The following is a 26673-nucleotide window of genomic DNA, read 5'->3' as shown; positions in this document are numbered from 1 at the left end:
TCTTTTGGTTGTAATCTTCTTCCTCTTCCTTTTCGACCCCGAACAGAACCTTTTTATCCTCCTGCCCTCGTCACCTCCAATCGAGCCGTTTATTGGCCCACCGCCGTCGCCTTCTGCCAATCGTTATCACGGGGCGGAGCCATCCGCTGCACTGTCCTGTGACGTCACGGCCAGTCTCCAGAGAATACCAAAAAGGGGTTTACGCAGACACACTTACCCTATCCCGTGTCCCTATCTAATTACGTGACAATTATCATTTCCCCCCTTGAAGAAATGAACATTTACTAGACAACTTATCACCACTGAATTGCTACTTATTACATCGAGATCCTGGTAAACTCAAACAGCATGGCATACCTAATTATTAAACATCCTAATTACCCTTTGAATGCATACCCCCCCCTCAAACGTAACAATATATATATATATATATATATATATATATATATATATATACATACATACATACATACATACATACATACATACATACATACATACATACATACATATATATATATATATATATATATATATATATATATATATATATATATATATATATATATATATATACATACATACATACATACATACATACATACATATATATACATATATATATATATATATATATATATATATATATATATATATACATACATACATACATACATACATACATACATACATACATATATATATCAGGGCATATTATTACCAAATTGCTATTGTAATGCAGAAGCACATGCTTTTCATCTCATGGTGTGTATTTTAGCGTGCATGAATGAAAACAACACATTTTACACAAGAAACCTTATCATGCAAAAACGGTCATATTTTCTAATACAAGCATTTTAAACAACACATGAGCGACCCCTGACCTGTTTTAGTTCCAAATCATGATTCTACTGCAGGACCTTGTGCTTTTCATGAAATAGTGTGTATTATAGTGTGTATTTTAGCTTATATTAGGCAAAACAACACATTTTACAGAAGAAACCTGATTCATGCAAAAATGGTCTTATTTGCCTCATACAAGCAGTTTTCACACAATCGTTTGTTCTGACCCAGTTTTTCATTCCAAATTACTATTCCAATGCAGAAATGAATATTTTTCATCAAATAATGTGTATTCTTACTTGTTCTAAGCGAAACAACACCGTTTTTGCACAAGAAAACTAATCCAAGCAAAAACGGGCTAATTTGAAGAAATCAAGCATTTTTACCACACATTGACTTGTGATGTCCCCATTTTTTGTTTCAAACAACAACTCTTTTGAAGAAACGTGTGCTTTTCATTAAATGGTGTGTATTTTTATTTAGCTTGTATTAAGAAAAACAACACATTTTACACCACAAACCATATTTATGCAAAAACTGGACGTGTCCAAAACACCTGTTGCTCTGCTCTTGCTCACCCTCTCTCTGTTCTATTCACCATCGCATTTGCTGAAGGTCATCTGCCATCTGCTTGGAAATCAGCAAACATTACCGCTCTGCACAAAAAAGGTGCTAAAACAGATCCCTTCAACTACAAACCAAACAGCTTCTTCCAATCATCAGCAAGGTTATGGAATCCATCTTCGCTTCCGACATAAAATCCTTCTTCTATGACAATGGCCTGATTTCTGATCATCAACTTGGATTCAGACCAGGTCAATCTACCCTGGATGGCTGCTTCTGCTCTCCCAACAAGGGATGGAGGTACTCAATGCCAGACATGAAATCAAAGCCGTATCCCTAGACATATCGCATGCTTTTGACACGGTCTGACACCCTGCCCTGCTCACCAAACTCTCCTCCTATGGAGAGTTACAATGTGATGGATGGAGCTATCTCCACTCATGGCTCGCAGACTTCCTCTCCTGTCGCAGTCAACGTGTGGTTCTAAATGGAGTTCTTTCATCCCTTCTTCCTGTCCAGGCTGGAGTTCCTCAAGGCAGCGTTCTGGGCATTGTTCTTTTTCTGGTTTTCATAAATGTTCTCTCTGACTCTCTGAAAAATCCTCTTTATCTCTTTGCTGATAACTCCACCCTCTCTCGTACCATCTGCCATCCCACAGACTGGCAAGCCTCAGCTTCTTTGCTCTCTGCAGATCTGGATAAAATCACAAACTGGTCCAACACGTGGAACATGTCTTTCAATCCTGACAAATCTCACACTCACTATGTATCTCCAAAAGGACCATTTGGAACTCCCCCCTCCCTGTCCCATCTACTTTCTGAAGTAGAATCCTCTGAAAGAAGTCCTTTCATTCAAGCTTCTGGGTCTCACTATCTGCCATGGTCTTCTTTCCTGGGAAAGCCACATTTCTAACCTAGCCTCCAAAGCCAGTCACTGACTGGAAATCCTCCGTCGTGCAAAGTCCTTCCTCGGCCCACCTGAGCTCCTGACTACATACAAAGCTTTCATCCACAGCCTGATGGAGTACTGCTCTCCCCTCTGGGCTGGTGCTCTTGCCTCCCACCTTTCTCGGCTTCACGCTGTAGAAACCAAGGCATTTCGGATCATTGGCATCTCCCACGATGAGGCTGAGTCTTTGGGCCTCTCACTCTCTCACCGCAGGCAGGTTGGTGGTCTTTCTGTCTTCTATCATCTCCTCTCCGCCCTTGCCCCCCCCCTGCTGTCTGCAATGTGTCCCCACCATATTTCCGCAGGGTGCTCACGGTCCACCAACAACCCCCTTCTGGTAAAACTACCAAAATCACGAATCACTGCTCACCTTCACTCTTTCATTCCTCTTTTTCCCCACCTTTGGAATAAACTCCCACACTCTGTTCAATTCCATTATTCCCTCCAGGCCTTCAAAACAGTTGTTCACCAACACCTCTTATCTTCCCCCATCCAAAACGACGACCTTTTCTACCCCCGTTAATCCACCCCAAACCCACCTCCCTTTAAATTCCCTGCTTTCCTTCCTGGAAGTCCCTGTAATGTCCATCTTGTATTCCCCATGTTCCCCAGCTCATTCCTCTCCCTTCCACAGATCTCCTGATGTCTCTGTTCCCCACTATTTTGTCCTTCCCTCTTCCGCCTCTCTTATCTCATGCCCCCCTTGCTGTGCGTTGTGTTAGCTCACATATGAGCCTCGACAATGTACTGTATACAAATAAAGAAATTTATATACAAAAAATGTGTCCCCAAGCATTTCTCGGACATGCATGAGGCTTGTAGCAAGGTATTATGTACAGTTTGTACACATTTAGGACACGGGGGACCAAAAAATGAAAGTCATTGTATGATTAAGTTTTGCATATCATTTGTTAGCCAACATCATGGGGATTCAGGATCAACTTGGGCAGAGCTTAATTCTTCCTCTTTCTATTGCTCTGACAGGGTCAAAGTTGGTTATCAATTATCTGTATCAAGGAACCACTCATATTCTAAAATTGGTCTGATGGCTTGGATATGTATTATACACTAATTGGAATCCACATATATGGAGAATATTTGGTTTACCTGATATTTGACCTTGAGCAAAGAGGTCAAGGTCATATGAAATTGATCAGTGTTCATTCAGGTCATAAATATATATGCACATAAACTTAATCAGAGAAATACATGCTGTGATGAACCAAACTAACATCTTCGGATTAAAAGTGCAGATTTCCTAAAAACGTTACGTACTTCCTAACGACCTTTGATGTTCTGTATACTGAACACAAACTGGCCTTTGGTATTGATTTTTATATCATAGGGCCATCTTGGTAAACTTATTCTATGGTTATAAAATCAAGCTTATAGCTACCAGTAATTTTGTAGCAGCTTGGTAAATGCTATTTGTTACATACTTCCTAACATTTTTGACCCAATCATGGAAGTGAACCTAAAAACTGGTGTGTAGTAATGATCCATGTTGAAGCTTGCCATTTTAAATCATCACTTTATGCAGAGGTAAATTGCTATTTCAGATGTTCTATCAGATGCATTTCAAATTTCCAGAATAAGATTTTGTAAGCTTCACTCTGACTGGGGGAAATTTTGCAAATTCTGAGATTTTACACATTTGAAGGTGCCAAGATATGCAGAAAGTCATAAGAAATGTACTGTTTCGAGGAATTGTTCTATTCTTATGTATAATGATATATATCAAACAAAAAATGCATTTTCAACCATTTTGGGCAACATATACAATCATACATGTAACCCATTTCTAAAAAAATGAGCTATAAAAATGGAAAAAAATAGCCTGTTTGGATAAAAAACATGCTTTGTAAGCAACTATATCCATAGGACCCATAGCAAAGTATACATTTTCTGAAAGCACACACTTTGGCATTATATAACATTAAGATTGTTAGGTTCAAACTGGGTTCAATTTCTAAGCTTTCTACTCATTTAGGACCACAGTGTACACAATACCATGCTACAAGCCATGATCCAATTTTGTTCAAATGTGGTAGGAGCACAGTGCATGATGGCATACACTTACACCTCGCTTTATTTTGCGATCTGATCAAAGATAGCCGACTGGTGGCCATTTTAGTTATAAACAAGTCTGAAGACGACAATGGTGCACGAGCGGTATTTGACGATGTAGATTGTTTCAGAAGTCAAGGATGAGACAATGTGATCATGTTTGACCAAGTTATAAAAATGATCAATACGATGTGGTACGAGTGACAGGTTATTAGCTGCAAAATGTCGAAAACCTGGTTTCGTTCAACAACTTAAAAATTTTTACCTTTGCATAACCTTTAAAGGTCACAAAACAATGTTGTGGACATTAAAATAAGGAAACAGGATACGTGCTATAGCTTATTGGAGTTAGTTCGTCTAAGAAGGTCGAAAACCCGGTTCCATTCCCACAACTTTGAAAATTTGACCTTTGTGAACTTTAAAGATCAAAGTTCAAGGATTATGACCTTTGGTGCAAAACTTCCTCTGGAACATTCCAGGAACAATATAACGTCATACAGGCTATATGGCATTTCGCACTCCTCGGATTATCCATACTTTGATGAAATCAGCGTAAAAACAAACTTGAAGGGGGCGCCACGGGCAAGGTGTTCGAGATAGAGCAAAATGGTTTCAAGACTTTAGGTGGGGAATGACCTCAAGATTATGCATAAAAAATATTGTCATCCCAGCTCTCAATGTTTGGGCGGTCGTATGATTTTTATGTCAAAATTTGCAATTTTCTAAGTTCGTGAGCTTGTGACCTTGACCTTGGGACGAAAATGAAAAATCGAGCTCCGTGGGGCTATGCAGGTGCCATTGGGCTAACCAAATACCGAAACCCCTGTGAGATTCGACAAACACCCTCGGAGAAGATGCAAATTGAAATCGGCTACCCCCTAAAAACACGTTTTTGGGCGTGGCTCGGCCCATAATGGGCACACCACGCCCATTCTCAGGAAAACACAACTAGATCATGATATAAACCTCCCACCAAAATTTTATCAGGATCGGATCAAAACCCACGGAGATATGCTCGGGACAGACAGACATACAGACAGACATACAGACAGACACACAACAATAACGAATATAGTGGTCACTTATTTTTTTCGTGAAAATATTTTTTTGTGAACCAATAAATATGAGTGAGCAAAACTCCGTGCAGCAAAAATTACTAAAACAATCGGGGCTATAACATTTTATGTCTTTTTTCCTTGTTTTATATTAAAGATTGCATAGATTGTATTAATCATTGGATTACTATGATAGTATTGCCTGTCAATTATATGCGATTCATTAATTGAAATTATACATGGTACCCTGCTCTCTTTTTCTAAACTCTAAATTCCTTCCGTCCAACAATATCCTCACATCTGTAGATATGAATAAAGATCCTTCTTCACCTGTCAAAAACAAACTCAGCAAACGATAAGTGGCGTGAAACATTAGAGTGCAAAAAGTTTTACCATCCAACAGATCTTGTGTAATCTTTGCAGTGTGAGGTCGGGCAGTTTGTTTTATCTTCGGCATCCTTATTTATTGTGCCCTGAAAAATTGTCTGAGTAAGTTCACTGCACAGTAAATTTGCCAGTTCCAATTTGTATGTCAATGTTTTGTCATTAATCATTGCGGTTATCACAATAGTTTTGTGGACAGGTTCATTGTTTGGGTTAGGGTTGGGTTGTGTATGACTGATTGTTGATGAAGTTAAAAATTAACGATGGTTGGAATTTATAAGGTGAGCTTTTGTCTGCCTGCAGTGCTCTACCAAAAGGCAAGATCATTGTTGCCAAAGCAGTCCAATGGCAAGGATTGCACTGGATGGCTTGCCTTTACCTTCCAAGTGGTACTCAGGGCAGGAATTTGTAATTTGGCCCAGGTGCCATTGATTGCTCACCTACTCTTTGTGAAGGACACTGTGGTATCTTTAAGGTCGACCAACCAATGCTGGTAGATGGGAGACCCAGCTTAACGTCCTTCTGAAGGACGGCACACACAATGATGAATCACTCTGGATGCAAAACACCAGGATGGCAGTTTATAGCTGGATTGGGATTCAAACTCAGGCTGGACAGCTCAGAGGCGAATGTGTGTACTGTTCCTTTAGGCTATTATTTACTTACGACAAGATGAAATTTCAATGCAAGATTCCATGATGATGTATTCATATTCCCTAATTGTAAATTACAATAGAAGATTATAACACAACATAATACTATAATGGTACTCAGTAGAGCGCACACACACCTCTACCAGGCTTGACAGTTCACGTTTTGTATCCCACTGATAGGTCGGATATGGATTACGTTTCTCACTTTGTGCCTCATTTTCAGGTAATATTGGATTGCTAAGTTATATGTGATGAATTAATTGGAATTATACATTGTACCTGGCTCTTTATACAAAAGGCGATTTGTGTTCTTCAGTGGCCAAAATCAAATCGGCCTGTTCTTGTCACCTCCCAAACTCATCCACCAAGTTTTGTCATAATCTGTCCATAGCTTTTTGAGATATCCTGCTCACAGTCAGACAAACAGGTGTGAAAACATATCCTCCATCCATCTTCAGTGGCACAGGTAATAAGATAAATATTCATTTATTTAACATATTTACAGTCCAATGAAATATTGAGCCATTTGCTCCTGCATTGGTTAACAATAGTCATCGCAGCTTTGACCAAATATTGTTGTCAGGTTAACTGTACAATCAATGTAGTGGTGAAATTAATCAATAGGGAATGGTAAAGAAAAGATAGGGAGAAGAGAATGAGAGGGAGGAAAGTCTAAAGACATTATAAATTCAATTAAACAATAATTCTACTGAAATAAGTAAGGCACTTCTTGATTGTAAGTCATGGTCGTAATACATTCATGATGATAATGCATACATTCACAAGGGCATCAGGACACAGCAATTTATGGTATTTCTTCATGCACGCAAATTGAAATTATTGGGTGTGGAAGCCTGCATGGCCTCATAGTCCGAACATTAATGCCACTGCACAAAGGTAAGAATTTCAATCCATGCTCCATATCAATTTGCTTGCTGCGTCCTGATGTTATTGTCCTGGAAAGAATACCTGTACAATGCTTCAATAAGTTTAAGGGCTGACAGGATAGCGTGGCAATATGCACTCACACCTTTGAGCCATCTTGCTGGGGTTTGAATCTTGACCCAGCTTACGAAATGTCAACCAGGTGTATCACCGGCAGGGGGATTCATCAATGTGTATGCTGTCCATGGGATGGACATTAAACTAGGTGTCCCGTCTGCTCGCACTAGTTAGTGGATGTTAAAGATCCCACGGTGTATTTTGTGAAGATTAGGCGAGTTAATGCAGGCACCCTGAACAAATTGCTAATTCCTGGCCAAACCTCCCAGCAATGGTGCAACCCTGCAACCATGTGATACATACAAAACCAGAGAATTCAGAGAACACTTTATCCTGTGCAGTCTTGATCGTAACTCTGCCCTCAGAGCATGAATATTTTGTCCAAGTACTGCTAAACGGGAAGGTTTTGCAAGTTGATCCAAAAAGGTTAATTCTGTTTTCTAGTGTTCAAGTATATAATTAAATTGAAATAAACTATTGATTTTAAAAGTTTTAGAATTTATTTTTTAATTTTTTTAGTTTACCACTGTTGATGCAGTCTTTAAAACCACCTCATTTAACACATTACATTCGTTATTCGTGCCTGTTGTTTGTATCCTTTATGACATCCTTAAAAAGAGTAAGTTTCCTCTTTGGAATGATTTTTAAAAAAATCTTGTTTGACTGCCAGACAGGCAGAGTCACAAAAATTATCTCACTCCTCTCTGCACATGCACAATCGGGCCGAATTCAGAACCAAAGTACTGTAAAACTACAGATTTGTTTTCCGATTCATGTTCGGAATATAACACTCAATTGAAATTAAGTTGTTCCTCAATCAGAAAATGATGCTGAAAAACAGTCACACAGACATAAGTAAACCAATTGCTTCACCCTACTTTTCGCTTTGCCTGCACGGGGATAGTGATAATGAGTGATCTTAAGATGCTGAAAAAAAAACAAGTGAAATAATTGGCTCATCAAATTGTTGTGGAACATAAATTTGTACCATTATATGAGTGCAGGATTAAGGGATCTGGAATATGTTTCCCAGAGAACAATGTTTGATAAAGCAATTGCATGTTAATATAATCACACCTGTTCTTTCTGAGGATCTATGTTTGCTTTTGCAAATTTAAGGATATTTTGAAGTCAGCACTTCCTCGTCATATAAATATTTTCAAGTGTGTGTATGTTTGTTTGTGTGTTTGTACATTATTCTTTCACCGCCAAACCGTACCACCGAGAGGCCCCACATTTTGGGTGTAACTACTTCAGAATCCTGGCAAGGTTTTAAGCAACCACACGTTGTCCTTGACGTCCGTTTTGAGGCCACCAAAGTGGATATTGGGATGTGGGGTCAGGCAGTGCTGCCACCAACCCCCCCAGGCAAAAGGTAACCACCATGAGGCCAACAACTCCATAGCTTTTGAATGACCAACACGTTCCGAAACCACCGCTGAGAAAAGCTCACTCAGCCGTGCAGTGGCAGTGATCACTGCTGGTATTCCATAAGACATGTGGTTAGAAGAAACACATGGAAACATGTTGAGGCAATATTTTTTTTATTCATAGACTTCGGAAAACTGAATTTCATTAGAAAGAAATGAAATGTCTGTACAAAAAGTTGCATGCTTTTCTTCAGCATTCCTTTTAAAATCGCTGTATCTTGTACTCGTACGTGCTAAATTTGTTCTCATTTCATGTTTACTTTTAATTTTTTCCATTTCCCACAGCAGACAGGATGGTACTGAAACGATCACAAGGAAAAGGCATTCCAATTTGGAAGGGGACACACAATGCCCACGAGGACTTTTACATTGGAGGACAGCATATCATGGGAAATTGAAATACAGATAAAACAGAGTGGAGAGGAAGAAAAGGAAATGAAAAAGAATGGGAGAGAGAGGGAAAGGGGGAGCAGGAGTGAAGGAAACAGAATATAAATATATATATATATATATATATATATATATATATATATATATATATATATATATATATATATATATATATATATATATATATATATATATATATATATATACACGAGGTGTGATCAAAAAGTATCCAACCTTAATTTTTCGTACGTAAACAAATGAAGCTAGGGAGGCATGGTTTGGTGCACGATGTAGGCGATCCTAATCCGTATGCGTGAATATTTTCCCACCTGCAGAAGCTGTCAGTCGCCGACAGACCGCCGATGAGTGAGGAAGTGTAAGTGAGCGCTGTCGGATTTTCGTTTTTGACAAAATGACGGAAAAACTTGAACAACGCTACTGCATCAAATTTTGTGTAAAGCTTGGCGATTCCCAAGTGGAAACGATCCGCAAGATTCAATAGGCCTTCAGGAATGAAGCAATGGGCACCACACAGATGAAAGAGTGGCACAACCGCTTCAAAGATGGTCGCACATCAGTGGAAAGTGAAGCACGTTCTGGTAGGCCCTCAACATCCCGAAATGAGATAGTCATTGACCAAGTGAGGACCCTGCTGATGCAGGATCGTCAAATCACGATCAGAGAACTTTCAGACGCGGTGGGCGTCAGCATTGGATCCGTTCATTCCATTGTGACTGAGGATTTGGGCTTAAGGAGAATCTCAGCGAAGTTCGTGCCAAAGCTGCTAACGATCGAGCAGAAGCCACTCCGTTTGGAGATCGCACAGGTCATGCTGGAGACTGTGAACAGCGATACCAACTTCTTCAACACAGTGATCTGTCATTTTGTCAAAAACGAAAATCCGACGGTGCTCACTTAGACTGCCTCACTCATCGGCGGTCTGTCAGCGACTGACAGCTTCTGCAGGCGGGAAAATATTCACGCACACGAATTAGGATCGCCTACATCGTGCACCAAACCATGCCTCCCTTGCTTCATTTGTTTACGCACAAAAAATTAAGGTTGGATACGTTTTGAACACACCTCGTGTATATATGTGTATATATATGTATATATATATATATATATATATATATATGTATATATATATATATATATATGTATATATGTGTGTGTGTGTGTGTGTATATATATATATGTATATATATATATATATGTATATATATATATATATATATATATATATATATATATGTATATATATATATATATGTATATATATATATATATATATATATATATATGTATATGTATATATGTATATATATATATATATATGTATATATATGTATATATATGTATATATATATATATATATATATATATATATATATATATATATATATATATATATATATATATATATATATATATATATATATATATATATATATATATATATATATATATATATATATATATATATATATATATATATATATATATATATATATATATATATATATATATATATATATATATATATATATATATATATATATATATATATATATATATATATATATATATATATATATATATATATATATATATATATATATATATATATATATATATATATATATATATATATATATATATATATATATATATATATATATATATATATATATATATATATATATATATATATATATATATATATATATATATATATATATATATATATATATATATATATATATATATATATATATATATATATATATATATATATATATATATATATATATATATATATATATATATATATATATATATATATATATATATATATATATATATATATATATATATATATATATATATATATATATATATATATATATATAACTATATGGATGAAAGGGGTATAGTGAAGGAGAGAGAGTGGGTGCGGTTTGGTATGGTATAGAGGGAAAAGGGAAAGGTGGGTGATGGAAAGGTGGGTGATGGAGAGGGAGAGAAAGAGGGGAGAGAGAGAGGGAGAGAGAGAGAGAGAGAGAGAGAGAGAGAGAGAGAGAGAGAGAGAGAGAGAGAGAGAGAGAGAGAGAGAGAGAGAGATATATATAGATATATATATATAGATATATATATATATATATATATATATATATATATATATATATATATATATATATATATATATATATATATATATATATATATATAGAGGAATCAAAGATAACTTCGACAACGATTTTTTTGTTATTTTGGCCATTTCACAGTGATAAAGGCTGCTTTGTTGCTAGCACAAGCCTTTAACATGTACTTTGCCACTTTGGCATTTCAAATGCAGAGGTCCAAAGCTCCTTGGCAGAAAAGCAGGCAACATTTTTCGTTGGGTTGCCGGTGTCATGACCAAAGGAGATATGTCTTTGACTCCTAAACTCTCAGGTGTGCAAGACCACCCTTGCGGAGATTACAAAGCACATGACAATATTCCACTCGCTCATCAAGCAATGTGTGTGGTGGCTTCAGTCCTCCAGGAACCTTACATGAGGTGGTTGCTGTAACTGATATAAGTTGTCTTGGTGCAGGAAGAACCTTAGCGAAGTGGTGGAGTGCAAGGGTGGATAGTTACAATAGGGACGAAAGGAAGGAAAGGGAATAAGGGAAGTACCATAAGCACCAAGGCATATGCAAAGACTTTTACAAAATGATTCATTTGCAGTGTTTTGGCCACCATTGCTATGCCATCTAAACCCTGCTGACTTCTGGAAACAGCTTGTTAATGCCAACATATAATCTTATCAGGGTTGTGCCCATGCAGGCAGATACAAATCAATCAAACTAGAAATAATGCTATTTAGTGGTGATGCTCTACCTGGACCATGCATTATACTTTGAAGGAACTTTCCTACTCTTTCTTTCCTCATCAAGGGATGTGTCCATTATCTGGTTTTCCAACAGTGTTGCATGTTTGGTGCCAAACTCATCATCAGGGGCTTATGGATTCTACTTGCTTTTCCTGTCCCCTTAAACATCACACTCTCATTAAGTCACTTTTTCAAATCGCATCATTATCACCTCCATTATGAGGCTCATGATTGTGATTAACGAAGTGCACATGCACACTGGATGAGGCAGGAGGGAAAGTAAGGTCATTCTCACAACCGAATGCCACTGTCACGGGGTGACAAATGCTCTCACCATTGTAGCTCATCGATTAGGGACTTGAAAGGTGGGGTTGTAGTCAGCCGTAGCCAATTGCCCCATCCCACTCTGCCCGGCATGACTCACCGCTGTTGTCGAGGCTCTCACAAAGCTCGGTTTTCACTTCTCCATTGGGCCGCTCGCTCGCCTTTGGTCCCGTCAGTTTGTTGGACATGGCAGCTGCTGTGACAACGGCCTTGAAGCTGCGCTTGCGTTTCTGGACATTCTGCTCTGGGTGAAAAAGGATGATGTGGACCTTGGGCATGTACAACATTCCAAGTGCCACGGAGGCGCTGAGGCTCATGGAGATGGTCAGCGTTGTTGTCTGGATGTAAACCTACCAGACAAGAGTGTGTCAAATTCACTGTACCTCTAACATGAACCAAAACGGAGTTAACAGTGCTTCAAACTAACATTGATAGATTTTATGAAAAATTATAATTGATGGTAAAAATAATATTGTCACTGTGATAATGACAATATTATTTCGTGCTAAATTTAAGTTGTTGCTCAATCAGATTATCACTGATAATCATATGCATTATAACAACATCAACAACTGGAACGGCACTTGGTAGAGTGCATACCTTCACCAGGCCGAACAGTTTACATATCACTGATAATCATATGCATTATAACAACATCAGCAACTGGAACGGCACTTGGTAGAGTGCATACCTTCACCAGGCCGAACAGTTTACATATCACTGATAATCATATGCATTATAACAACATCAGCAACTGGAACGGCACTTGGTAGAGTGCATACCTTCACCAGGCCGATCAGTTTACATATCCCACTGATAGGCCGGATCTGGATCCGGACCTTAACCAAAATCTAATTGGCTTGTTCTGGTCACCTACCCAACTCATCCACCAAATTTTGACCGAACCCAGCTACAATGTTTTGAAATATCATGCTGTCTATCGTTTTTGGCTGAATCTCTCAATAGTAAGAATCATTTAAAAAAATTCTCAGATCCGGATCCAGATCTTCACCAAAATCTAATCAATCCATCCTATCCTTAACACACAACCCAATCTGTCCACCAAGTTTTGACCGAATCTGTCCACAACATTTTGAGATATTGTGCTCAAAGTTAGACAGACAAACAGCCAAAAAGGGGCGATATGAAAACATAACCTTTGTCCACCTTCGATGACAGAGGAAATAACAACAATGATTGTTATTATTATTATTTTCATATAATTATTATGAGTACCACAAACAGACAGGATGATGTAAATCGTGGAAGAAATTGGAGGTGCACAACGAATGTCAAAACACTGAAAGTCAGATCTTGAACCTTGGAAGCAGCCACAGTCATAGAAAGCACTGCTGTAGAAGCAAATAAACTGCTCACCATGAGACTTCATACATTCATTGTGTCTCTCATTAAACACAGGTCTCAGTGAAACAAAGCCAATGCACTTCAACCAAAAATCCCTCTTGTAGCAAGTTGAACACCAACGCAAACACAACTAGAAGGGCACTCGTAGAGCGCACGCCTCCGCCCCATAATGCCCGATCCACGAGAACATATCAGGAACAATACATTTTTGAGACATGCTATATATCGATTTTGAGCCCTATCTCTCATTGATGAAGAATCACTTAAAAAATTCCAGTAGTTGGATCTGGATCCAGATCTTCACCAAAATCGAAGCAGTTCGTCCTTGTCACACACTCAACCTGTCCACCAAATTTCATCCGGATCTGTCCACAACATTTTGAGACATCCTGTATAAAAACAAACAGACAAACAAACAAACAGACAGAAAGGGGTGAAAGCATAACCTCCTTCGCCTTCGGTGGTGGAGGTAACTAGAAAGCATCTCAAAATGCAAAGCTTGTCCGTGTCCGCTTTGTACACGGACCTCTTCTTCCGTAGGATAAACATGACGAAAACAACTAAAAATGAAAATTTACGATTTTATGCAACCATAACCTTTTGATCGAAAAAAAAGAAAAGAATAGGCTTCCAGCTTTTGATTGATGAACTAATTCAGTGACCCAATATGCTAGTTCTTAAAATTTGAGGTCAGTTGGATGAAAATTGACAAGTTTATGTGATTTTGACCTTTTGACCAAATTATTAATTTGCCTTCTCCATATTCTCATAATAATGCTTTGTTGAAAATTTGATAACAAATCTCATATGGTAAAAAAAAGTTACGGCCCAGACAGACACACAGACAAACAGACAGAAGTGTTTGAAAAACCCGATCACCCACTGAGTTGGAGACGGGCTAATAATTTTAAACCATGTTTTCAATGCAGGAAATGGACAACAGATGCCACACACTCAAAGAGGCTGGAATATCTAACTGAGAAATAGATAGAATGAATCATTGAACAAGGCGCTACGTCAAGGGACTAACTTTTTGCTTTTCCGAGCCTTACATAGCCTTTGATTCCCGTTCGAAGGTTTTACAATGAAAGTTTAATCCTGAAGTCGCTCACATCTGAGCTCTTCAACCCGAAAGTTCCTCAGCATTGTGCATCACAGATGACGCAGGAAGCAAAAGCTGCTGCGAACAACATGCAAGTCATAATCCCAAGGGTAATGGTGCACACAACCTGCAAGAAACTTCGAATTGCACAAGAATAAGGAGAATACACGTACAAACACGACCTTGATCGAGTTGATAGCGACCATTAAGCAAACTCTCTTGTTGAAATTGGAAAATCACCTTCAGCCCTGGAAAGCACTATTCCTCCAACCAAAAGGTGACCTTAATAATGGATGCTTTTAGAGATTGTGGCATCTTTATTGGAATGCTGGTCCACGTTATAGCATACGACAATCAAGAGACAGAGCTTCCAAGGCTGCTTTTAGCATCGTGCCCTCGCACCGCCGCTGGGCACAATTCGAATCTCAAAATTATATTCTTTTCTTTTTTTTTTCCACCCCATTCTTAAAGTGTTAGAATTCATGATGTGGAACAGCTTTCATTTCATACATTACAACTGCCGTTGCTTGGAAATATAAATGTGATGTCAATGTAAGAATACAAGTTTTTCTTTTTGTTTCACACTCCATTTGAGGGACATGGAATGTAATCGTTTCACAACCAACCTGGCTCTAAAACCTGTTTGAGTGATCCGTGCTCTTTGTGCTGTTGAAATTGCAAACTCGCTTCAAACAGGCATATTCATGAAATAATGAGCTGCACAGTCAAGGTAATTATTGAGAAAAGGAATGAGAAAAACAATGTCACAAATAACATGGAAACAGAAAGTAAAGCTCTGATAGAAAAAAGAGGGCAGTGAAAAGAAGCAAATAAGTGGAATACAAACAAAACCACATGAAAGAAAACGATCCCCAAAACTTTTACTGATAAGTTTGAAAGGATATAAAACGTAACAAAACACCGGAGAAAAACAACTAACAAATGGTTTGCAAATGAACTCAAAAAGACCCAAAAGAACAAAGACATTCAATTTGAATTGAAGATCCAAAACAAATGAAGAGACATCCAAAACTATCACATCCACCATAACGGCAAACAATGTCTATCATATCATATGCACCATAACAATATTGTCAGGTCAGGCCAGATTAGATGTGCGACTTGCTACAGGTACCATATAAACCTGAACTAACCTGTTTCATGGTCGGGTTGTCAGCAACTAAACTGTTTCCCCCACCTGGTTTCCTGGTGAGAAGGGTGTATGATATGGATAGCAAGGAGGATTAAAAATAAAACCTGTAAAAGGGTGGAGGAACTCCTTGTGAGCCAACAGCCATCCATATCTAGTACCAAACTGTGTCTGCGGATGTCCTCCTGCAGTTGGGTTACCTTTTTAGGAGGTTGGTGGCAGGATTTGCACTCCGGCCTCCGTAAAACCCTTCACTCCACAAAACACAAAAATGCAAAGAAAATTGAAAATCCACTCTGTGGGAGTACCTCTTCTGCAGCTGTCATCCGCAGGGCGGCTCACCAGATGATGGGATTGGGGAAAAGCCTTCAGGACTCCCACTCCTTGATGATAGGAGGAAAACCTTGGGGTAACCTTCCCAGGTTAGATTGCGGTAGTTTGTGTCGGGAGGGCGCTGAGGTGTCGTCCACCAGACGGCGGTCTCCTTGGGTTAACCTGAGGCGGTCCCTTCGGGTGGGTGCCTGGAATGTCCTATCCCTAAGAGAGGATGATCACCTGTCTCTGTTATCATCTGAGTTAAGCATTTGAACATCGGTATTGCAGCAATCTCTGAGGTTGGGAGACTGGACAGTGGAGAGTTCATGGTGGGTGGTTACACACACTATTGGTCTGGTCGCTCTGATGGTTCCCATGCCCAAGGAGTTGCTGTAGCTGTGTCCAATAAGCTGACTCCAATGATAATTGAGGTAACACCAGTCGAGCGTATTATGAGATTAAGGATTCGTCACTCCTTGGGTGTCATTTCCCTGGTCTCTGTCTATGCTCCGACTGAGGCGAGTGATCTCACCGTGAAGGACACATTCTATGCCACGCAAGAGTCTGGTTGATCAGTGCCCCAGGTGAGATAATCTTGTCTTGGGGGATTTCAATGCATCGACTGGAACTGATAGGGATGGTTATGAGACGTGTGTTGGTCCCCACAGGTCTGGAACTGTGAACCAGAAGAGCACTAAGTTCCTTGACTTAGCAAGAAGTCATAGACTTAGGGTGGCTGGTTCATGGTTTCCGTACCCACAGGCTCATCAATGGAGTTTGTATTCCAACGCTGGTGGCATGGCAAAGGAGATTGACCATGTGCTCGTTGATGGTTACTGGAGGATGATCCAGAACTGCAGGGTCTACCGGAGTGCTCAGTTCCTCATTACCAACCACAGGCTTGTTGTCGTAACTCTGAAGTTGCAGCTTAAATACAGGAGAATGGTAGCATCCCAGCTTAGGCAGGATGATGGCAAGCTCAAGGATGAGAGGGTCGCTGAGTTTGTGAACAGGCTGGGTGGGGATTTGGGGCGGGTCCGGGTGCTTTGGGGAATCCTGAAGAGTTGTAGTGTGCCTTCAAGACCACCATCCTTGATGTTGTCGGTGGATATCTTGGAAGTCACCGAAGGGCGAAGAAGAAATTTGTCTCTCAAGGGACACTAGATACCATTGACCAGATTCGCAGGGCCAGGCTGAATGGCAGAGCTGAGCTGTTGAACTGAGGCGTTGAGGAGTAAAACTGTAAGTGTGCTGAGGGTGGACAAGGAGGCCTATGCGTGAGGATTCTGTGAGGGGGTAGAGCATCACCTGTGGTCAAGTGATTCTCGTTCTGCTTACAGGGGATTTTGCGTATTGCGTTCCTCCAAACCCATCCCTCGGTGTAATGGAGTTCGAGCAGAGGGAGGTGGGCTTTTGACAGAGGAGTCCGAAGTGAAGGCTCACTGGGCCGGTTACTTTGAGCGGATGTTCCAGGTTGATCCACCAGCTGAGTTGAATGTCAGGGGTGTTAATATGCCTACTGCTAACCCTCCAATCAACTGTGATCCACCTTCATTTGTGGAAACACAAGCTGCGGTGAACACAGGCATCATCCAAACTGACTGGAAGAGGGGCTTTGTTGTCCCTCTCTGGAAAGGTAAAGGTGATCGCCAGGACTGCAACAACTACCGAGGGGAGACACTGCTCTCAATGCCGGGCTGGGACTTTGCTCGGATAATTCTTGATGGGGGTTCGCCACCATCTGCTTGAGCACCAGCACCCAGAGTAGTCAGGCTTTACACCAAAGAGGTCAACGATTGACCGTATCCTTGGCCTCAGGGTCCTCACCAAACGCAGACGAAAATTTCAGCAGGGGCTACTTGCAGACTATGTTGATCTCTGCAACGCGTTCGATTCAGTAAATCAGGAAGCCCCCTGAAAGATTATTTGTCTTTGTGGGGTGCCACCAAAACTGATCAACCTGATGTCTGAACTACTATACTCTGGTACTGAGAGTGCTGCGAGATGTGGTGGTACCATCTCTGATTTATTTCCAGTTGTTACTGGAGTTCGCCAGGGGTGTGTACTGGCCCCCACACTATTCAGCACTTGTATGGACTGGATTCTAGGGAGGGTGTCGGAGAGATCAAGCTGCGGTGCATCTTTTGGGAATGTCAAGATCTCTGACCTTGATTTCGCAGCTGATGCAGTCATCTTTGCGGAGACTCTGGATATCATTTTGGGGGCCCTCGAGGTGCCGAATGAGGATCGGAGCCGCTGGCATTTCGGGTTTCCTGGGTCAAAACTAAGATCCAGGCTTTCAATGACATCTTGGATGCTGCTGTCCTGTCTGTGCTTGTGTGTGGTGAGGATGTTGAGGTCATGGAGAGATTCATTTTCCTTAGCAGTGATTTTCATGTCTCTGCTGGCTGTGAGTCAGAGGTCAATAGACATCTGTGTCAGACATGGGGAGTCATGCATTCACTGGATCATGGGGTGTGACGCTTTCGATACCTGTGCAGGATGAAAGTTAGAGTCTTCAGGTCCTTGGTGCTTCCAGTCTTTTTCTTTTTTTTTTATACCTTGTCGAGGCTTGTGCAGTGTGACCACTCCTCATTTTCATAAATGCCAAGGTGAGCCAATGAAAAAAGCCAAGAATTGACAAGGTTTCGGAAAAGCGATGATAATAGAAAACCTATAGAAAACCAAACGCCAAGGTGAACAACGAATAGCCAAGATCTTGTGAAAAAAGCCAAGGAGTGGTCACACTGGGCTCGTGTGAGAGCTAACACACAGCGCACAGCAAGGGGGGCATGAGACAAGAGGGGCGGGAGTGGGAAGGACAAAACAGTGGGGAACAGAGACATTAGGAGATCTGTGGAAGGGAGAGGGATGGGACGGGAAACATGGGGAATACAAGATGGACATTACAGGGACTTTCAGGATGGAAAGCAGGGGATTTGAAGGAGGTGGGTTTGGGGTGGATTGTCGGGGGTAGAAAAGATCGAAGATTTGGATGGGGGATGATAAGAGGTGGTGGTGAACAGCTGTTTTGAAGGCCTGGAGGGAAGAATGGGATTGAATAGAGTGAGGGAGTTTATTCCAAAGGCGTGGAAAAAGAGGAATGAAAGCGTGAAGGTGAGCAGTGATTCGTGATTTTGGTAGTTTTACCAGAAGGGGGTTGTTGGCGGACCTTGACCGTCCTGCGGAAATGTGGTGGGCACAAATCTCAGAGAGAGCAGGGGGAGCGAGGCTGGACAGGAGACGGTAGAAGACAGAAAGACCACTGACCAGCCTGCGGTGAGAGAGTGAGAGGCCCAAAGACTCAGCCTCATTGCGGGAGATGCCAATGATCCGAAATGCCTTGGTTTCCACAGCATGAAGCCGAGAAAGGTGGGAGGCAGGAGCACCAACCCAGATGGGAGAGCAGTACTCCATCAGGCTGCGGACTTCCGGTTCTGGGTTTGGAGCGTTGGCAGGTCTCCTTCAGGGCTCTCTGCTGTCGATCTCAAAGTTAAGTTTCCGGTCGTTATCTGTCCCATTTTAACTGTTTATTTTCTTACCTGCATGTTACTGTGTGTTCCTAATTCGGTTTTGTTTCAAAAATCGTGCTATTTTGTGAGTTTTCGTCGACCTTTTCTAACCGAGTGCTTGAGGCCTACCCATCGTTCCCCTCGGTGTACGATCGTGTTTATTTGCATTTTCTCCCCATTACCTTCAATTTGTATCTTCCCCACTTTCCTAACGTCCCCCATCCCTCCCAACTAAACACTCTATTTCTTGTCTTAAATCAAAAAACAAACAAAAAAAACTACCTTTCTCGTTGCACACTCACAAGTCTCGATTCTTCTTCTGCTTCTTCTTCATCTCCTCCTCTTCTTCCTCCTGCCGGCACACCATCTTTATTCTATTGAGCTGACCCTCTCTCACCATTACCTTCACGATTTCTTCCGATCTACAACCTCCCATTCCCGAATCTTACCTGTTCTTCCGAGGTCTTGCTCTACAGATGTGAGACTTTTACTTTGACCAGGGATCTCAGAATGGTGACTTAATTGCTTTGGTACCAGGTCTCTACGGAGAATCCTTGGCTATCACTGGTCGGACTTTGTCTCCAATGAGCAGTTGTTGAGAGAGACTCAAATGAGATTTGTTACCTACACGGTCCATGAGCATCAGCTGCGGCTGTATGGACATGTGGCTTGTTTTCCTGATGCTGATCTTGCTCATCAGATTCTCTCAGCGAGGGAGCCTCATGAGTGGAGGAGGCCAATGGGCCAACCACGTGCGTCGTGGTTGTAGCAGGTTGATCGGCATCTCGAAGAGATGGGGATGGGTCAGGCATCTGCCTGGGGGATGCTGCTCCGGCGCATGCTCCCATACCTGATCTGACCTGAACAAGCAAAATGAAAAATCACTCACAGAGTGACAACTTTGCAAAACGGAATGGCACTCGGTAGAGCGCATATCTCCACCAGGCTGAATAGCCACATTTCGTGTGCCACTGATAGATCAGATCTGAATCCGGACCTTTACAAAAATATTTTCACCTCACCAACTCACTCACCAAGTTTTGTCATAAGTCGTCCACAACTTTTTTGAGATATCATGCTATCCAGTTTTTGGCCCAATCTCTCAATGGTGAAGAATCACGAAAATTTTTTTCTCATTTCCGGATCCGGATCTTCACCAAAATCAAATCAATTAGTCCTTATCACACACCCGAAATGTTCACCAAGTTTCATGTGAATCCGTCTGCAACGTTTTGAGATTTCATGCAATATCGTTTTTAGTCCCATCGCTCAATGGTGAAGAATCATTTAAAAATAAATAATTCTCGTATCTGGATCCGTAATCGGATCTGCAGCAAAAGTGAATTGATTAGTCCATGTCACACTCCCAACCTGTCCACCAAGTTTCGGGTGAATCCATCCAAAACCTTTTGAGATATTGTGCTACATATCGTTTTTGGCCCCATCTCTCAATGGTGAAGAATCGCTTAAAAAATTCTCAGATCTGGATCCGGATTCAGATCTTCACCAAAATTTAGTGTTGCTGTCCATGGCCAGTCACCTACACACACACACACACACACACACACACACACACACACACACACACACACACACACACACACACACACACACACACACACACACACACACACACACAAAAAAAACCTCAAAACGATTGCTTGAAAACTGTGCCTAAAATTGTGTGACAAACAGACAGACAGACAGACATGCTATAAACCGACATACTTGGTGAAATTTTTTTCACCAAGGAAAAATATAAAAAGAGATTAAATAATCGAAAAAAGTTTATCGAGATCTGGGGTGTGTTCCGTTTGGAAGCAGCTTGCTTACCACTTCCTAAACCAGTGGTTCCATATCAACAGCTTTGTAAACCACTGGTCTGGCCACTCGGCAAGTGGAGCAAGTGATGAAGAGGGGTGCTTCGTTATGTTCGCAAAAATGGTCACCAAAGTCTGATTCAAAATGATTCTACAACCAATGAAATGTTCAGAGGCATAACCTTGTTATGTATACTCATAATATTATTACCTCTATGACTGAAGGTGGACGGAGGATATGTTTTCACCCTTGTTTGTCTGTGAAGAGGATGTCTCAAAAAGTTGTGGATGGATTTGTACGAAATTTGGTGGGCAGGTTGGGTGAATGATGGGGACGACATGAATAGATTTTGGTGAAGAGTTCCCTTCAATTTGCCAGAAAATGTCTGCTGTTCTGCTCCAATTGGTTCATCTGACAATATGCTTGTTAAAGTGAACATCTTTCTGACCGTTCTCAGAGAACCAACTCAGCGCCAAAGAGTCTGGAACTTCATTCAGGCTGACTGGCAAGGACTTCAAAGCAGCCATCAAACCTCGAGACTGGTCTCCCATTTCCAGTCTTTGACATCAACTCATCCTGGAATTTTTTTCAAAGAAATTTGCTCTCTCTCATGGACAGATTTATCCCATCTCATCTTCAGCTGTCACACCCTTCCACCCGCCCATGGTACACTGAACCCTGTGGTGAGACAGTTGCCATGAAACAACTTAGCTTCACCTCCTGGAGGCCAAATCGAACTGAAATCAATCTCAGTTCCTTCCACATAGCTCCAAACAAGTGTGTCCACCCTGAGGAGAGCGAGGAAACAACATCTTTCTAATTTCAATTCTGAACTTTCAAACCTGTCTCCCTCTTATAAATTCTGGTGGTGTCTGAGTAAGTCTGTTTCTGGTGTATTTTCCCCCTCCATACCCTCGCTTACCTCAAATGGATGCACAGCTGACACTGCACATGAAAAGATCGAATGCCTAAACTCCGTGTTTGCTTCTAAGTATTGTGTCCCAAACCCATCGCTTTCTGGACTCACATTACTCATTCACACCCAGCTGCTCCTTGGACTCTGTGTCATTTTCTCCCCAGAAGGTGGAGATTTTGCTGTCACACCTCGTCCCTCATTCTGCAACGGGTCAGACGGCATCAGCCCACGTGTCCTAAAAACCTGCTCTGCTGCTCTTGCTCACCCTCTCTCTGTTCTATTCACCCTCTCATTTGCTCAAGGTCATCTGCCATCTGCTTGGAAATCAGCAAACATTACTGCAAAATGAAATCCCTTCAACTCCAGACCAATGAGACTGCTCCCATTCATCAGTTAGGTTATGGAATCCATCATCACTTCTGAGATTAAATCCTTCCTCTTCTCCAATAGCTTGATCTCTGATCAGCAATTTGGATTCAGACCAGGTCACTTTACCTTGGACATGATGCTTCTGTTTTCCCAACAATGGACGGAGATCCTCAATGCCACATATGAGGTCAGATCAGAGCCATCTCCCCAGACATATTGCAAGCTTTCAATATGGTCTGGCACCCCCACACTGCTCACCAAACTCTTATGTTATTCAAGGCAATCTCCACTCATGGCTCGTGGACTTCCTCTCCTGTAGTCATCAAAACACACACACACACACACACACACACACACACACACACACACACACACACACACACACACACACACACACACACACACACACACACACACACACACACACACACACTTCCTTTTTCGTGTTATAAAAGAACATAGGGCTGCTGAGGCAGTTTCATTGGCAAGGAGTACAGTCCTGGATGGATCGCCACTCCGACACAGGCTACCCCGAATGGTTATTACCCCAGTATGCTGGCACTCATTTTGCCGACCTCAGAAGGATGACAGGCAGATTCAATCCAACTGGTGTTAATTCAATGGTTGACAGGGACTCGAACCCAGGACCCGAAGGTCCCAAGCCAGCCACCTCAATCGTAAAATCAACCTTAACTGCTTATTTTTCTCATCTCCTCTTCCTGTCCAGGCTGGAGTTCCTCAAGGCAGTGTTCTGGGCCTGGTGCTTTGTCTAATCTTCATCAATGATCCCTCTACCTCTCTCAAAAATACTCTTTATCTTTTTGCTGATGACTCCACCCTCTGCGTACCATCTCTCATTCCTCAGGTCAGCAAGCAGCAGCCTCTTCACTCTCTGCAGACCTTGGTAAAATCACAAGCTGGTCAAGCACTTGGAAGATGCCTTTCAATCCTGACAATTCTCACGCTCTCACCATGTCTCTCCAAAAGGACCATCTGGAAAACACCCCCATCCACTTTCTCAACAATCATCCTGAAGAAGTTCTGTCTCTCAAGCTTTTGGGTCACACTATCTGCCATAATATTTCCTTGGAAAGCAATATTTTCAAGATGGCCTCCAAAGCCAGTCTGGTACTCATTTTGCTGGGCATCCACCATCGTGCAACGTCCTTCCTTGGCACACCTGAGCTCTTAACCACATACAAAGATTTCATCTGCAGCTTGATGGAGTACTGCTCTGCCCTCTGGACTCATGCTCCTGCCTCAAACCTAGCTCGGCTTCACGCTGTGGAAACCAAGGCTTTTAGGATCATTGGTATCTCCTGCGATGAAGTTACATCTTTGGGTCTTCCACTCTCTCACCGCAGGCAGGTCGGTGGTATTTCTGTATTCCACCATCTCCTCTCCAGTCGTGAACCCCCTGTTCTGTCTGTACTCTGTCCCCCTAATATTTCTGCAGGACACTCAAGGTCCGCCAGCAACCCTCTTGTGGTAAAACTGCCAAAATCAAGAATCACTGCTCACATTCACTCTTTCATTCCTCTTTTTCCCACCTCTGTAACAAACTTCACCACTCTTCAAACCCACTCTTCCCTCCAGGTCTTCAAAACAGCTGTTCACCACCATCTCATATCTCCCCCCATCCAAAACCATCATCTTTTCTACTCCCATTAATCCCACCTCCTTCAAATTCCATGTTTTCCTGCCTGAAAGTGCCCATCTTGTTTATCCTGTGCACACCGCCCCATCCCTCTCTCTTCCATCAATCTCCTCATGTCCCTATTCCCTACTCTTGTGTTTCCCTTTCCTGCCCCCTCTCGTCTCCTGCTCCCTTTGCTATATGTTTTGTGTTTGCTCTAATGTGAGCCTCGACTATGTACACACAAAAAAGATCCAAATACTAGAATTTTTAAGGTGATTTTTCCACCATTGATAGATAGGGCTAAAAATAACATAGAACACGATACTGCATTTGTAAATCTTGTGGACGGATTTGGAAGAAACTTGGTGGACATGTCAGGTTTGGCACAAGGATGAATCGATTCGATTTTTGTGAAGATTCGCATCCGGATCTGAATATGAGAATTTTAAAGTTTTTAAAGTGATTCTTCACCGTTGAGATGTGGCAAAAACGATATATAACATAATATTTCAAAACGTTGTGGATGAGTTGTGACAATACTATGTGGTTGAGTTGTTAGGTAACAAGAACAAACCGATTGGATTTTGGTTTAGGTCCGGATCCAGATCCAGCCTTTCAGTGGGCTAAAAAGCGGAAACTGTTCTGCCTGGCAGAGGTATGCACTCTACCGAGTGCCGTTCTCATTGACACATGCATTTCATACTTTAATATTTGCTCTAGTTTTCATCATTTTTCCTCAAGATCTACAAACACCCCTCCCCAAAATGTACAATCATAGGTCTATAGATAAGCTTGGCAGGGGCTCGAGCAAGTCATCTAACCAAACTCTTCCACCAACCTTTGTCACAATTCATCCACAACTTTTTGAGATATCGTGCTGTATATTGTTTTTGGCTCGATCTCTCAATGGTGAAGAATCACTTCAAAATTTTTTTAAAATGATCGTATCCGGATCCAGATTTTTATCTTTACCAAAATCAAATCAATTAATCGTTGTCACACACCCAACCTGTCCACCAAGTTTCATCAGAATCCATCCAGAACTTTGAGACATCCTGTTCACAGACAGATAAATAGACAAACAGGGGTAAAAACAAAGAATGTTAAATCTTGAGTGGAACTATCTAAAGAAACAATTATTGAGCAGGAATAAATTGTCGTGAAGCAAATGAAACGGCAGGGAAATGCACTTTGCATATCCTGACGACGATATACACTAATGTTATCTGTGCTAATAAATGTCAGTGTGTCCATCCGTCCGTCAATCCGCCGTCTACTTCATAACTCCAAAACCATGAAACCGAGTGGACCCAAACTTTACATGCATACGAAGGGAATGCCAACGTGGTGCATGAATGAAAATTGGGTGTTTGGATTAATTTAAACACCCCTTTTGAAGATAATTTAAGGGGTGGTCATCCCGAAAAACTAAAATAAGCCTTGCCAAGATGGTGGCGCGTCATTTTGGTCAGCTCGAAAGAGTCTTAAGCTGCCTTTTTTTTAGCCTGTTAACAATGCCTTGACTTGGAACAGGCCACAATAATTTCTTAATGATAACATTTTTTTTCCACTTTCCTCACTCAGATCATTGAATGCCTGATCATCATATGCATGAATCTCTGGGTACATTGCAATGCTTATAAACGCTTGGAGGCACCAGCGTTCGTGGCTTTATTTCATTTCCGCACATGCCATAACCTCTAGAATCTCTTAAACTAATGTGAATTAGAAAATTTAAGCTCCAGATTTGAACTTAGCAGCAGTTCTGGCTGTGAAAAAAAGTGTTCATTTGTCCAATTCAGACATAGGTTGACATGTCAGGCATCTCCGGGAGGTGTTTAATATGACAGATGGGTGATCGCTTATTGCTTGCCAAGCCAGCTGTTCCTTATAAACTGTTTCCTTTGAATGCTTAAGCCAATTGGCGAGCTCTCTCCAATATTTG

General features: G+C 41.1%; 1 protein-coding gene across 7 annotated transcripts in view; it reads right to left on the bottom strand.

The window, feature by feature from the left end:
* Positions 1-11541: 11541 nt before the first annotated feature.
* LOC147019510 (metabotropic glutamate receptor 8-like) overlaps positions 11542-26673 on the bottom strand; it is a 544678-nt gene continuing 529546 nt past the window's right edge. For 6 of the 7 annotated variants that reach the window (XM_085894056.1, XM_085894058.1, XM_085894052.1 and 3 more), the window contains 2 exons: positions 12640-12889; positions 11542-11943 (listed from right to left, as the gene is read on the bottom strand). In XM_085894056.1, coding sequence (XP_085750182.1) covers positions 11891-11943; positions 12640-12889 — 303 coding nt within the window. In that variant the 3' untranslated portion in view covers positions 11542-11890. The remainder of the gene's footprint in view (positions 11944-12639; positions 12890-26673) is intronic. The other variant, XM_085894059.1, reaches the window with a different exon arrangement.

This window comes from Eptatretus burgeri, chromosome 9, assembly GCF_056783735.1.
Source record: "Eptatretus burgeri isolate ZD-2024b chromosome 9, Ebu_testis_v1, whole genome shotgun sequence".
Taxonomy (NCBI): Eukaryota; Metazoa; Chordata; class Myxini; order Myxiniformes; family Myxinidae; genus Eptatretus; species Eptatretus burgeri.
The sequence above is the reverse complement of the archived record's forward strand: the minus strand, read 5'-3'. Positions and strand labels throughout refer to the sequence as shown.